We start from the raw sequence: 16,009 nt of genomic DNA, 5'->3' as shown, positions 1-16,009 counted from the left end.
CGATCGCAAATGAATGCATATATTTGGTTCGCAAATGAGGTTTTAATTACGCAAAGAAATACAAGAATGCAATTTTAAGAGGTAAGACGTTTTTTTATTGACATTTCTAGCATAACTCCTCTGCTCCCTGTGTCAACCCACTGAATAATACTTCTAAAGCCGTTTTGGAGCATGAGAAACAGACAGTGAACTTGACAAAAGAGCTTGAAGACGAACCACAACGACTGAAAGAGGAAAAGAAAAAGGTGCTGAATAGCCGTCTATATTCTTTACTAGAATTGTTTCAATTCTTTACCAAAGCTGAGTTCTCTGAAGACGAAGGACGAGCAAGTGTTTCATGGTTACCGCTAATGCTTTCCTGCTTTAGTCCTCGTGATGATCAAGGAAATACATTGCTGCATTTGGCTGTTAATTATAAAACCCGACACAAATATCTCCCTAAATTTGAATTTCCATGCGTCAAAACCTTTAAGGTCCTCTTGAATGCAGGGATCAGCGTTAATGCCATCAACAACAATGGAGATACCCCGCTACACAGAGCCGTGACTTTCAGACCCAGTGGTGACAAATTCCATTTGTTGACCGACATGTTGAAGGTGTTGCTAGATGCAGGAGCTCACCATGATTTTGTTAACAACGATGGTAAAACACCCACAGAGATGGCTCGAACTGATGAGGCCCGATGGATTCTTTCTGAGAGAAAAACTTTGGAGCTGAAGTGTATCGCTGCCAGGGCTGTGAAAAAGTTTGGACTTCCTTATAAGGGGGTTGTTCCCCAGACAGTTGAAAAGTATACAAGTATGCATTAACTGTATATTAATAAGCAACGGCGGACTACTGTATTTATGAGGTAATTGAGATGCAGCGTAGGAGGGGATGCTCCGCACAACTTGTGAGTTTAAAAACAGTGAAAAATGAAATAAGTTTAAGTAAAATAAGGACCTCGACAAACTGAAGGAAAACGTTTCAACAATTTATTGCATTCCACAACTGTTACTGCTAGATAAAGCTTTTCCACGCTCTAAAGACCAAAATGATTTATTTATTTTTGTCTGTGAGAGTTTGGTAACTAGTGCTACTGCGCATATCAAACCGTTGACTTTGAACAATAAACATGGCGTAGATGCACATACTTGTCAACAACTGTCTCACGAACTGACATGTTGTCAATAACAATAAATAAATAAATTCAGTGTTTGAACCAAGTTATTGATAATAAACTGCCAAAAAAATAGTTATCAATTTTAAGTCAGTTTTCCTTTTCAAAAAGGAAATCAACTTGGCTAATTTGGTTGTCGGTAACAGAGACCTCTTTTTTGTTGTATTCGCCCAACTGACGGGCGCCAGGGAAAGAGACCTCTGCCCTGCTACGGTTGCCTAGCGACCGAGCTATTCGGGCTCATTAAATGACAACGGAGTAATTGTAAACGAATGCCGTCGCAAGAGTCAGTGGACATAAGTCACGGCCAACAAACAATAAAGTGAGCATGCGTTTTGTAAGCGACGTCCACGACTAGGGACGGCGGTTGAATCAAAGTCCGTTTCGACCTAGGGCAGAGTTCTCTTTTCCTCTCGCCCGTCAGTTCATCGAATTCAACGGAAAAGAGGCCTCTACTAGTAGGGAAAAACGCGGCAGTTTTATTGTCTATAACTTTGAATAACGCGTCTTACCTAAGACACGATAAGATAACTAGATTTAAGGACGGTGCCTACTAATAAGGAAGCATTTTTGCGCAGTTTATGCAGGAAAAGCCAATCTTAGAAAGGGCAATTGGACTGAGTACAAAAAGAAAATTGAGGTAACCACGCCTTTTTTTTTAGAGGTAATTAAGCAACATTAATTCTAAAAGGCGCTAAATTACAAAGCAATGTAGGCATTTTTTTCCAAAATTGAAGTTTTATTATCTCTGCAAAATGCATTGTTTCCGCCAATTTTCTTTTTGGATACTAAGAGCTCTTGCTAAATTCTACTTTCTCCGTATAGTTTTAAACCGCGCAAAAATATCCCTGTATTAGTAGGCACCACCCATAGGAAACCCGCAGAACCTATGCGCAGTAACAAAAGTAGGCACCGTCTTTTACTGGAAAAAATCTTTGGAAATCAAACAGTCTGAGATTGACAGATTTGTGAGATCCTTGGGAGCAAGGGTCAATATAATAAGTGATTGTTTGTTAGGAATTAAACAAAAAAGACAAGATAAACAAACCAATGGTTCATTAATTAAAACTAAAACCGTTTCGGATCGTGGGCGCTGATTAGTTTAGAATGTCGTCACGTAACGCGTCATCAATCGTCCCTATGATAACTGTAAGTTTTAAAAACTTGTATGTTTCTGTTTGATCCTGGTGTCATCCATAGCAAACCAAATTTCATTTATTTTACTCCCCAGTTTCAATGTAAAAACAAACACGGTTGAGAACACAAGATGGTCGTGTCACAAAAATCCGAGAATCAAGTTTACAAGGACATTGTTCGAAGCTTGAAGCAGAATTTTCGAGCCGAAATCCAAGCGCCTTCCACGGCGCACGGTGAGAGAGAAGTACGAATTCGAACAAACTGCTACTATAAATCGCAGCTCGCAGAGGATCATTGGCAAGAGAAATATAACCGCCACATGAAGCAGAGTGTTCGTGGCTTTTACACGCCGGCTTCAGTCGGCGACGTTTGTTTGGATGTCAGAGATCTTGTCGAAAAAACGGTCGGTTGTGATCAAGAAGCCGAGAAGGTCAGTAAAATGACTAGAAGCTAGAACATGAAACTTCTTAAATATTTACAATATAGAAATATGAAATATCGGGCAATAGATTTCACAGCTTACATTTGAGTTGCTTCATGACATTTGACCTTTTTTTTTCTTTGTAGTATTATTTTGCAAAATCAAAAGCAGATTTTTTTTTTTGTTTGGGTAGGTTTTTGAAAGTTTCTTTTCGCCAAATCAATTTTTTTGCTGCTTACAAAGCTGACAGGAAACACCATATTTTGAGGTACGATTAAATCTTTTTGCACAATTTTCATATCGTCACAAAACGACTTACCAGTAGATTTGACAATGTGTATTGAAAAAAAAAAAACTAAGAAAAAAGGAAAGAAAAAGAAAAACACAAAACAAACAAAGCATTAGCCGATTTTACTGCTGCGAGAAAACCAACCTTTTCCCGATTAAAGAGAAATCGTACAGGGGCCTTTCCGCTTGGACATCTAAGGCATCATGATTTAAAAATGTCGGTAAAAGATTTAAATCCCCCTGATTTGATTGAGTTCTGACACGAATTTAAATCAAACTGCGGGAATGTTGTTGGTGTCGCCGGACGTTGGTGTAGAGCTAGTATGTGCGCACGCGTATTCATGCTGATGCTAGTGAGTTTCCTTTATATCAATTCATAATAAGAGAAAAAATGACGAGGCACTGGGGGGAAACACAATCTATTGTAGGATAGAACTCCAACTAGGTTGTAATTGCTCATGTTAATGTTCCAAAAAATTTTTCACGGGATTTTCTTGTGTTTGATATTTCAGTTTAAAAATCTCAGTTTTACTGACGATCCCTGTGAACAGGAGAGAAAAAAGAAGGAAGAGAAAGCAAACACTGGTGAAAAGGTGGGAAATTTAATAACTTTTAATGTTAAGTCGAGGGAAAGTGCTAGCTAAGTATGAATGATGATAAATTAAGCGCTGGAATTAGAATTTTTTGACATTTAATACTAAATCCGAATTGAAATAAAGTTATGTATGTATGAAAAATACTGAAATTGCTGTCAGGAATGGACATAATGTAATCTAACCGTTGTATACGACTCTGACTTGTAAAAAACGTTCATCAAAAAACGTTTATCTATAAACATATTGACGTTCCGGGAATTTAAAGCTCACTCGCGTGATTTGTTCTCTCGCTCGGTGATTTTTCGTTACGCGTCGTGATTGTAGCACGCGCAAACTGTGAATTGTTAGATAGGCGTTTGCTTATTTCTCACTTTTTAAACCGACGAAGGCCTTAGATTTTCGGCCGAAACGCCGTCTTCCTAAGTTTTTTAGATAAACGTTTTGTTTTTAAAGTTTTTTTAAAAACCTTCCGCCCGTTGAGTTCGTTATTTTCAATCGCATGCAAATAAAGTTACGCGCGCGTTCCGAGATATGCGCGTGCGCGTCTGTTGGTCAACCAACGACAGAAAACCAAAATCACGTTTGATCACGAGAGGGGCGAGATTGTGGCGCAATTGGGAAAAGGTGTTCACACGCTTACAATCCAGAGGTCCCGGTTTCATGTCGTCTAACCATTTTGATTTCTGTCAGGATTGTCCGCATTAATGCCGGCCAAACGGATGCAACATGTTGGTGCAACATCGTCCAACAATCACATTGTTGCACGATGTTGCTTGATGTTAAAGGAAGTTTGACTTCCATCAAACATGGTCTTGAACATAGTCCAGCATCAATTCTTTTGTTCTCAGGTATGAAAAACGATGTTGCATTCGTTTGCCCACGGTGTACATCATTGCTGAACGCGCGCATGCTAAGCTGACTTTGCGGGTCTCTGTATTCATGGCAATGATTTATTGTTTATATTTGCTACGCGCGTTACGTCACCGCGTACGTGTTCAAGATGAACCCCCAGTATAGCGAACAAACAAAGTTTGAATCTCGATCAACGACGAAAGCTTTAACACAATCGATGTCTCTTCAAATAGAAAGAGAAAGGACAAAGGAGTAAGTAAAACTGTTGAGACCAGGAAAAGCGAGGATATGGTCCGACGCGGAGGTTGATCGGTCTCGCGCCATTTTTTGGGCAAGTCAAATATGGCGCGGGTTTGTTTTCTAAGGATTCTGGGTAGATTTTGGTCCCAGACCCTTGAGTTCAAGTGTTGCAGCAAACATGTTTCATTCGCTTGGCCACCTTGTTCAACACTATGCATTATCGTCCAACAATGTTGGATGACACTGCAATCGTTTGGCGGGGCCCTAACGCTTTGTGTCCGTTCAGTTAATGGCGTTATTAAGTGCGCGCTAGGGTTGTGGTAAGCAAATACGAGGTCGATAAAGCGATCCCTCAATTTTATATCAAATAGATTACAAAGTTGAGTTTTGTTCTTAAAATAACTCAGTTTCTGGTTTGTGAACACCATTTTTTATCCCCCAGCGATGAATGTAAGTTCACGAAGAGCTAGGCCCTTTTGCATGCGTTTGATCTTTGCTATGAAAACCCAGTTAAAAGCCACGCATGCGCGTTTGACCAAAAATTGTTTTAGTGGAAATAAACTGTTTTCTAAGGAACCGCTCATTAGAAGTTTGTAAAATTTGACAAAACAGTAGTTTTCTAAAAGTGTAACTCGTCTACAAACAAGAACTCAAATCTGACAGAAGGTAAAGTACTTTTCTTAGGGCAACGCGAACGCTGTTTACGCGAGTGTGACGCCTGTTGGGGATTTGCTGTCGAAGTTTACTTGCAGTCTTCCCCGTTTGCATGATGCGGAAGTAAAATCTTTCTCCGAAAAAAGTAAGCGAAATACTGAGAATTTTTTCTTTTTCACGCGCGTATAGAATCTTACGTTCGTGTGCCATTGTAAGGCATCTTTCTTAAATAACAGATTGCTGCAAATGCAATGGAAATTATCTGATCACTCAAAAGAGTTTTTGCCGTTCTCTGTATTCTGTACTCTGTTGCCATTGCTGCGTAACAATGTATAAATGTTCAAACGATGAAAAGCTTGCACCAACACCGAGTGTGATATTTTTTACGTTTGAACAACGCGAAGGCAAGTTACTTGTCTCAATTATGTTTAGGTCAGATGTAGTCACATTGGAAGTCGACACGCATTTAAAGGTTAAGTTCTCTTGCGTTACCGTTTGGCCACTTAATTTGGCAGGCGTTTTCGAGTTACATTAAGATTCGAAACATGGATTCCCATGCCAAATGAGTAAACATTGTCTTCTGCTTGCACAGAAACCAGACATATTTCCGTGCTTTTACAAGAAACAAGAATCGCAGAGTAAAGAGAAGAAAGCTTGTTTCTCATTTGAAGATCAAGGAGGCCTGAGTGAAATAAAAGCCAAGTTGTTCCAGTACAGAGGCAGATTGTCCGCTTTGCGAGCGGGACAGTCATTTGGCGAATGTCTTGGTAAAGAAAATATTATGCTAATGGTAAGAATTTCAGGGTTTGTTGAATGAGCTTAAGGTTGATTTAGAATGGATTTAAAATGGACTTAATAAAATTGTCTTCTGCGAGCAAACGCGAAAACTGGCTGCTTGTGGTTTATATATTGAACGATTACCAACGTGAACCTTTCCGTAGGTTGTAGAGGCGATGGAAGAGCGCGGGAGTCAGAAAACAAGTTCTACAACGTCACCATGGCCAAGTACAGTGACTTTAGTAATTAATTACCCGGTGTAATATTAGCAGCAAATATCGGTCCCAGACGCCTTGCCAAGGAGACCATTTTCATAATAAAGAGATTAATAAAACTGCATAGAGATGGGGAAACGATCTCTGCCGTTTGCCACATGATCTGAAACAGCATTTTCTGAAAATGCTGCTGAGACAGGCAAAGCTTCAGGTTTTACTTTTAAAAATTTCACCTCCGAAGAAGTGAATACCACCACAGTGGAATTCACGTGCTCGAAGGGAGAATACAGTATAGAGTGGTTTTAAACTCAGCGTCATTCAACCAAAAAGTAATTACTCTGGCCAATCACAACAGATACAAACAGCAATTCGAAGCAAATACATGTAACCAGCGCCAAGTGCAGCAAAACTCTTCCAAGGAAAGTTACGATTGGTTTTGGTTTTGTTGTTCATTGGTTGAGAAACTAGCATGCTTGCTTACCAATGACAGAGCACAGTAAAGCAAAACTCAACCTGCCAAACGCGAGCTACTTTCGTCATTGCTCTTTTTCAGGGCGAAATTTAAATAGCAGTTATCTACTGTCATAACGAGAACATTTAACATTTTTCCTGCGAAATTGCGCGGAAATCGACTGATACTTAACCGACGAGGCCGTAGGTTGAGTTGGCTGAAATCAGGGGCTATTCCGCAATATTGTGCATAATAATAGGCCATTTAAATGATGGCATCATTTGACCAAAGTTTATTTCGTTTCTCTTTTCAAATTAAAATTCTGTAATCCCAGTAGAGAACAAAGAACAATAGCTATAATTAGTATGAAGAAACAAAGGACTGAAGGATTCTGGTAGTTGTAGTCATAGTGAAAATTACCTAATGTTTTATTATTCGGCACATTGATAACAAAGCATAGTTTTATTGGGGTAAGAGCTGGCGATTGGTCAATTTTGCGGGCCGTGTTTCACTGTACGGCCCGCTTAATTTGAAAGTTTCCGTTCGAGCGCGGTCGGTTGACCTCGGAGATATATTAAATATCTTACTAACCTCTTTCTTGGTCCGTACTCTAAGTTACGAATCCACGTTTTTTTTTTTCGTCGATTTATAGCGCGCGAAAAATCAAGGGGGAAAAAAAGAAAAAAAGAAAAAACTCGGTCCGTAACTTACAATGCAGACCTCGAACTCGATTAGTAGGAGGCATAAGCGAATTGTCCATAAAATTAAAATTGCCGTTTCTAGGCTTACTAATGCAAATGCTCAACAAGAAGAGGCCGTCTGAACGCTCCGACGCACCAGTGTTGGCAGACGCAGAGCTGATTCCAGCCTTCCCGAGTGAGATAGGCAAGTCTGAACACGAAGAGGAAAGCATAGATCAGAGGTTTGTTACTTTATTGATTTGTTAGTGGATAGTTAAGGATGGTGCGTCCTGAGATTTAGATTTTTTGCGATTGATGACTGTGTGAGAAACCTAGATCTTTACAACGCCATATTATTACAAGGTGCATGCAGTTACATTTAAACTGAAGAGAACAAAAATAAAAGTGTAACGCGATTCATTAAAAATAAATTCAAACATTGAATGGCGAGCAGGCCTCCAGAAACAACCAGGCTCATACGATGGAGGTCTCCTCACATTCTTATACAAAATAAATTTGAGGAATCAAGTGAAGTATTGCCTAATTTAAAAGTCAAGAAAGTTAAACATTTTTCTTTTAAAGCTCAATAGAGTCTCAAAACTTGTTACGTCTTTGGGTAGAGAATTCCTAATTTTCGGTCCTAAGAAAACAATGGTGAATAATTTTACATTGGTTCTTGAAGCAGGAGGACGGTAGTCAGAAGCTCTTCTGGTATTGATTAAGTGTATTAGAAACACTACTAGGCGATTTGAAAAACTGCACCTTAAACGTGCCAGAATTAGTTGCATTAAGCAAAGTGCCATAAAAATCGCACAAAAACGTATAAACAAGCCATAAGCGATTTTGGGCATAAGGGTAATTGTGAGTAGTTAGTTTGTGGAGATAAGAAATACCCCGTCCCCTCCCTCCCCCCCCCCCCCTAACGTTCCGAGCATACGTAAGTCAGGAAAATCAGGCAGAACTGTGCAAAGTTTTGACCAAACAGGGACTTAGGCTCAAAATACTTCGACAATTAACCTGTAATGTAACCCGGAACGAATTAAAATAAACTTTTATACTTTTAGCTAGGAAACATTTGTAATTACATGCGCACACAGAAAGTTATCTGAACAAACATTGCTATCAACCTCGTTTCCAGGGTGTCTCCTCTTTACGTCCCAGGCTCTCTCGCTCCCTTTGGACGTAAAGAGGAGAGTTGAACTCGGTTTTTACTCTTTAATTGATTGAGTTCTTTCTTGTGCTCGTACATAAACACAAGGGTTCAGCTGCAAGTTGCAAGTTTTATTTAAAATTAGCCCTTGTTGTTTTGTTTTCTCTCAGAGATGTACACTACCGTTATGTTCGCACCTTTAGCAGCAAACTCAGTAGCCTATACACACTGTTGTGTTACATCTACCATCTCAGAACCAGGGATTTACGAACCAGAGTAAGTAGTCGCGAATTTTTATGAATTAAGGACGGTCCCTACTTTCGTTACTGCGCATACGTTCTACACATCTCGAGATACTCGGGTTTCCTATGGGCGGTGCCTACTAATACAAGGATATTTTTGCGCGGATTAAAGCTATGCGGAGAAAGCAGAACTTAGCAAGTGCTCTTGTTATCCAAAAAGAAAACTTGGGGTAAACATGCATTTTTCAGAGATAATTAAGCTTCAATTTTTGAAAAAAAAAAATACTGTACATTGCTTTGTATTTTTTTTTTTTTTAGAGTAATTGTTGCTTAATTATCTCTAAAAAATGCGTGGTTACCCACAATTTTCTTTTTGGATTTCAGTAGCCCTTGCTAAAATCTGCTTTTCCTGCAGAGTCAAAAACTGCGCAATAAAACTTCTTTATTAGGTGGCACCGTCCTTAACGGTAATGGAATTTTTACAAATTGAATTTTATTCAGCAAAGGATTAAAAAATAATCAGAAGTGCATCAATAAATAGAGGATATTACACGGTGAGTCGGGGATATGAATTTTATTTTTGAGTGGTAAAAAAAAATGTGTTTTTAACACGAGAAAAAAAAAATCGTATCTTCAAGCCACCGTGTAATTTTACTTTTCATTCTATAGACAAATCTATCGTTCACTGGGTTTATTCACTGATTGCACAAACAATCGTGAAAAGCGGGAAATGACCAAATCAATATCCTTGCTAGTGAGGATATGGAAAATACGCCACTCAAGGCCCTCATGTAGTTTCGAATGGATTTTACGAGTGTTTTTTTTTTCCAGTAAAACACTCTTTTCTATATTATAAATGAAATTACGATATACAAGTTATTTGATAAAACATGCTTTTGAAAGTTGAAGGAGACAAACAAATAAGCAAAAAGCATTAAATCTGTAACAAAGGAACGAAACAAAAAGAAGAGAGAGATAAAAAAAGAAATTTCTGTTGTTTAACTGATACTTTTCAAATGTATTGACGTTACTCCATAATGCTGTGAATGATAATATCTTCTTATTATCGTTAAAGCCTTTGTGAAGATAACAACATCAGTAACTTGCTCTCTTGTACGCTTTTCTTCATGTATTCCTATAATGCCCTTGTAATTTAATACTAGGGTGATTTAGCAACAGTACGGGAACGTTTTTGAGGACGCGAGAGTGCGCGGAATAGTGTGGACGCGAGTCCATTTCGACTATCGTTTGAGTATTCTTGATGCGCGCGCCTTTTGTCAACAGACGTTCCCTTTCTCTTTTTAAATCAGCCTATTCTATAGAGAGTACGGTGACTGGTTACCTGCTTACCTGGAGTAAGCCCCTCAAAATACTAAGCCATTTACAAAATTATTAGCTAAAAAAGCTTGTTCAGTACGGATGCAGGAAAATTACACCCCTCCTTTTCTCCATTAACATGTGGCGTGTATGATGATTTAATAGAGATTTAACCGACGTACATTTTACTAACAAAAGACGGATCGAAGCGCACCAATCACTTTTTAGAGTCTTCACAGCCAATCGCGTTATTGCTTAACTGACAAACGACCAATAATAATCTGGACTTCGTTGACCAATGAGGTCAACAACTGGAAACATTTATGCAATCTACTGACGTTCCACAATTCACTTCACTATGAAGACGACTTCTTCCGCTCAGGTTGTCGAAACGTCAGTCAATGTCACCTCAAACAGTCCTTCTCAGGACTACACTCACCCGGATGATCATAATTTACGTACTTAATTATGACATGACCACTGGATTCAAACCATTTTCAGTTTTACAATTATTTTTACAAAAGGTAAGCACTCTGAAAAGACGTTAAGTCAAATACCGCCGAAAATCTACACTCCAGTTGACGTTCTCTCTTCATTCTAGGCTCATCTATCCAGGGACTTTCGCAAGGTACTCGGATCAGAGGTCCTGACGGATCAAAAAGGAAAGCCTCTAAGGTATACACGAAACATGACCCACGTTCAGCCTAAATCCCGTGGTGGACATCAGAGGTCCTCCACAGACGCTACAGTGTCCTGGATGGAGCACGAGAACCAATTGTCTCCACACATGAACACACGTGCAAGCTTTGTCAGTGACTCGCCGTCGTCTTTGTTTCGACATGGAATGACTGGTGCTTGGTCTATCAAGTCCAGAGCATCATTTAGTCGTAAATTAAGGTAGTCTAGAAAACGAAATTAATTTTATAAATGAAATGGTAATTTATGACTCCAGTTAGGTAATCTTTGACCATAAAGAGTTGTTGCGTTACCGGCAGGTGTTCATATAACCGGTTCTAAACAAGAATCAACTGTGTCAAGAGAGGTATAGAAAAATCACAGCCTCTTCTAAGAGAAATTACTTACAAGCAAAGAGTAACTAGTAAAAAGTATCGACCTAGTTTCTTTATGCGAGTAGAAGTAGAAGATCAAAAAAAGATAAGATCAGATAATTTATTTAAGGACGATGCCTACAAATACCGAAGTATTTTTAGCGCGATTTATGACTGCTTTTGCTTGCGTCGCTTTGGTTTTCACTTGACATAAAGCTCTTATGCTTGTGCTTGCGTCCAGCGCTAGTGAAAACCAGGTTTTACTGTGCGGGAAATCCAGACATACCCTCTCGCTTATGTTGAAAGCGTATAACACTGAATTACATTATTATTATTATTATTATTATTATTATTATTATTTTTATTTATGATCTATAAGAGTATACACCATAGAAAACTGCCGTCGATTTGTTAACTGCATAGCCAACCAAGAGCTCACATTGTGTGATCAATCAGTATATTTTTCTAATTCCACGAGAAACGCCGAGTTCACATTTTTCTCCACTTTCTTCATATAGATGCTAAGGAAACAGCACTTTTCCAAAGAGAAGGTACGTTCACCTCACTCAGGCTTGGTTTTCAGTAGTCTCAGCTAATCAACTTCTCTTAAACATATGAGTCGGAGCATTTACAAACTTTCCTCAAGTCAAACTTTGGGAAATTTTCTAACTATTATTGGTGATATGCACGTTGCGCTCCTTAGTGGATTTTAAGAAAACGCTGTTGTTTATGGATCAGATTCACGAAACCTCCTAAGTTATCTTATTATAGGAATTAACGCTTGTGTTCATTTAAAGGGTCTTTGAAGTTTACACGACTTAAATTAATGACGCGAATTGTAGGAAAAATTACTTTGCAATAATGGAAATTAACGCGAATGGGGTGTTAAAAATTCAAAATGAGGCTAAGTGTGAAAGTCCGAAATGCAAACAACGTGGAATTGTCCCTAAAGATAGGGGTTAAGCAAAGGAATCTGGCCACTTTGGGCGTTCTTCACAGCTAGTGTCCATGATACCGACGAATGCTTTTTCCTTCCTGGAGTGTATCTTGAATTTGGGGCGAAAATAATGGGAATTAAGGTCGCAGAAATTAACGCGCAACGCGAAAGTTAAAATTAAAAAAGAAATTAAGGCGAATTTTTAAAATTCGTGTTAACTTCATGAAGTGTTAATTTCATATAATTATAAGTAGGTATCGTTTTAGCAATAGGCTATTTTTTAGTCCAGCAATAGGCTATTGTAAAGGAACAACACTTTGAACCATCTTAAGGACGGTGCTTACTTTTGTTACTCCGCGTACGTTCTGGGCATCTCGAGATACTCGGGTTTCCTATGGGTGGTGCCTACTAATACAAGTATATTTTTGCGCAGTTTAAAACTACGCTTAGAAAGCGGAACTTAGCAAGTGCTCTTGGTATCAAAAAAGAAAATAAGAAAGCTTCAATTGGGAGTAAAACGCCAAACATTGTTTTGCATTTTACTGCTTTTAAGAACAATTGTTGCTTAATTGTCTCTAAAATATGCGTGGTTACCCCCAATTTTAATTTTGGATTTCAATAGCCGTTGCTAAGAACTACTATTCCCGCGTAGCCATAAACTGAGCAAAAATACCTCTGTATCAGTGTAGGCACGGTCCCAGTAAGTACCTTTCTTAGCAATACGCTATTGTTAGTCCAGTAGTAGGCTATTGTCAAGGAATAATACTTTGAATCCATCTTAACTTTATTTGGAGGCTTTCGTCAATCTGGGCCCTGGTCGACAAGGTGCCCTTGTGTTAGAAATAAAATCTACCGTATCGAAAATGATGGTGACCGGTACATTTACCCATAATTCTTAGCGTTCGAAAACCCTAAACGCACAGAGAAGTTCTAAAAACTTTAAAACTAGCAAACACAATGTTGTTAGTCCAGGGACGAATTCCGCAAAGAATATGGCTTCCAATGTGTCTACAGACTGTCTGAAGCTCCCAAGGTATTGTGGTAAAATGTACAGCCGCCATGTTTTTTACCGTACGGTGGATTGAAACTATCGTTCTTAAGGCTATGTGTACACTATACCGAATAGCTCTTGTGCAGGCAGCAAAAACATTTCGAATAGGGCTTTTGTTCACACACAAAACACCGATTTCTGATCATTGAATTATTATTGAATTATTCCATATCAAACGTTCTTCTTTTTATTCTCGAAATCCACAAAATTTCTACCTATCAATCCCGTATACTATTCTTCTTTTGTGTAACCTTTCGCAACCCACGTATTGTCTTGCAAAACCAAGTTTGCAGACGCAGACGCCGACGTATTGTGCACGAAATCGATCGTAATCCAACTTGTTCTTCATATTCGTTCCAGGCCAAGCTTTGCCTTGTTGTCCAGTCTCTCCCGGTCTACGAACTGTGCTCATTGACGATGATGGATGCTTTGAAGGTCAGCGGTAATATCTGTAAAACTAATAAATAACACGAGCTTTTTTTTTGTTTTGTTTGTTTGTTCGTTTTCATTATTCATTCTTAAAAGCTTTAATCCACTCTCCCTATCACCTCCCTATCCCTATCACGTTCTTCTCTGGTGTCTTATTGGCGTTTTTTATTTAATTTGCTTGTGTTTTCTACAAACCGTTGAACGTGCGTCTTGTTCTCTTATCAAACAAAAGAAGCCATTGATGGACAGCCACAGGGTTTCATTGTTCTCTCATCTTCGCTTCTCCTGTTCATTATATTTTAAAATAATCACGTTTTATATTTGTCACTAACTTTTTCAATGTTTCCTTGTTTTTAGTTTCTCCTTGTAAAGATATCAAACAGCTCCCCCAGCACATTCAATGAATGGATGAATCACAGAAAGCTACTGTCTGGAGACAAACCTTCTAGTAGTTAAACAGGAGATTAAAAGAAAAAGGCTACCTCAAAAATTATTGTTGTTGGCTAATTTTAAAACCACAATTAGATCCTTTAATTCTTACACATAATAATACAACTTGCAATAAAATTAAGTTATTTTTTTAATAAAGACGTGTCTTTGTCTTAGAGTTATTTTAAAATCGTTACGCTACATCAGAACAAGACATCAGCACGTGATGACACTAATATTATCCATAGGTGATGAATGCTCGACTTGTGCCGGTAAGACAGGGACTCGGTTTTTTGTTCCACAACGACTAGATATGTTCCTCAAAAAAGAAGAGTTTAAGCGTAAATTTATTCAAAACCGAAGTCTAAAAAAATATTGCTCAGCGTGGAATTGACCAAATTAAATGATTTTTTCGGGATATTTTTCAGAAAACAACCCTCTAATCATTTAGCGACTTATTTGGAAGCAACGAGCAATAAAAAAATATTTCTACTCCCGAACACACTTACTGTGAAAGTGCCGTTGATTAAGCAGCCTAATTTCACTGGTTAATTAATTGCGAAGAATCAGCGAAGAATTGACCAAATTCAAAGTTTCTTTCACAATACTCTTTAAAAAGCGATCCTCTAATCATTTAGCGAATGATTATGAAGAAAAGTGCAATAAAAATAATATTTTTACTCTTAAAGACACAGTTACTGTAAAGTGCCTTTTACTTCGCAACATAAATTTCACGGCTCAATTAATTGACCGACAAACTTATAAAAAACTATTTCTCAGTGTGGAATAAACTAAATTAAACGATTTTTTCGCTATAATGTTAAGAGAAAGATCTGCTAATCATTCAGTGAATTATTTGGAAGCTAGAAGAAACAGACATGAAGATATAATTTATGGAAGATACGAAGTATTGAATTTCCAATTACTACGCGGGTTCTATTTTACGAGGAAATGAATATATTGAGATACTACCTAAAATTATTTCTCAGCAAGGATTTGACCAAATTAAAAACTTCTTTCACTATCATATTTAGAAAAAGATGTTCTTATCGTATAGAGAATTATTTGTAATCATCGAGCAATGAAAACGAAGATTTTTACTCCGGAAGAGAGTTACTGTTTAAGTACCGACAGTTTGCGGATGAAATTAATGACGGCTGAATTAACTGACCGGCAAACTCGGAAAACTATTTCTCAACGTAGAATTGACCAACTTAAAATATTCTTCCACTATAATCTTCAGCCAAGACTACTGCTATCACTAAGGAAAATGGCGTGAAGCTAGTAGAAATGAAATTAAAGATATAAATTGTGCAAGATATGAAGTATGGAATTTTCGGTTACTGCGCGGGTTCCATTCTACGCGTAAAATAATTTATTGAGAAACTCGCTAAAAATTTTTTCTTAGCATAGATTTCATAAAATAAAATAATTGTTTACTATCATATCGAGAAAAGGATCATCTAATCATTTTCCGTAGAATTTGTAAGCAACCAGAAGTAAACACCAAGATTTTTACTCCTGAAGACACTTACTCTTAAAGTGTAGTTCAGTGTGCGGGTTAAATTAGTGACGGCTGAATTAACTGACGTGCAAACTCGGAAAACTCTTTCTGAACGTAGTATTGATAAAATTAAAATATTATTTTACTATATTCTTCAGGAAACCATTGTCTAATTATTTGGCTAACTATTTGGCAGCAATGAGCAATAAAAAGAATATTTTTAGTCTCAAAGAGACTCACTGATAAACTCCTGTTTACTGTGATGGTTAAAGTTTAAGCGTAAATTAATTCACAAGTGAAGTCTCCAAAATTATTGCTCAGCGTAGAATAGACCAAATAAAAAGATTATTTCATTATCATTTTCAAAAAATAATCCTCTAATCATTTAGCGAATTATTTGGTAGCAACGAGCAATGAAAAAGAAGAGTTTT

General features: G+C 37.9%; 1 protein-coding gene across 1 annotated transcript; it reads left to right on the top strand.

Moving 5' to 3' along the window:
• Positions 1 to 1,456: 1,456 nt before the first annotated feature.
• LOC146470947 (uncharacterized) lies at positions 1,457 to 14,163 on the top strand. Its single transcript, XM_085121367.1, has 10 exons — positions 1,457 to 2,726; positions 3,518 to 3,598; positions 5,970 to 6,137; positions 6,289 to 6,328; positions 6,893 to 6,910; positions 7,574 to 7,712; positions 8,791 to 8,896; positions 10,781 to 11,076; positions 13,577 to 13,651; positions 14,003 to 14,163. Exons 1-9 carry the CDS (start codon positions 2,427 to 2,429, stop codon positions 13,629 to 13,631), a joined length of 1,203 nt encoding a protein of 400 aa, XP_084977493.1. The 5' UTR covers positions 1,457 to 2,426; the 3' UTR covers positions 13,632 to 13,651; positions 14,003 to 14,163.
• Positions 14,164 to 16,009: the final 1,846 nt, after the last annotated feature.

Source organism: Pavona decussata, unplaced genomic scaffold, assembly GCF_977016875.1.
Source record: "Pavona decussata unplaced genomic scaffold, jaPavDecu1.1 SCAFFOLD_108, whole genome shotgun sequence".
Taxonomy (NCBI): Eukaryota; Metazoa; Cnidaria; class Anthozoa; order Scleractinia; family Agariciidae; genus Pavona; species Pavona decussata.
Note: the sequence above shows the minus strand (reverse complement) of the source record. Positions and strands in the feature narration are given on the sequence as shown.

What these genes read in the sequence shown, in the direction of transcription:
- LOC146470947 (XM_085121367.1), top strand. Translation starts at nt 2,427, where the DNA reads ATGGTCGTGTCACAAAAATCCGAGAATCAAGTTTACAAGGACATTGTT. An exon ending in AAGCAAACACTGGTGAAAAG is followed by an intron (nt 3,599 to 5,969) that starts GTGGGAAATTTA and finishes TGCTTTTACAAG; the next exon opens with AAACAAGAATCGCAGAGTAA. An exon ending in GAGGAAAGCATAGATCAGAG is followed by an intron (nt 7,713 to 8,790) that starts GTTTGTTACTTT and finishes GTTTTCTCTCAG; the next exon opens with AGATGTACACTACCGTTATG.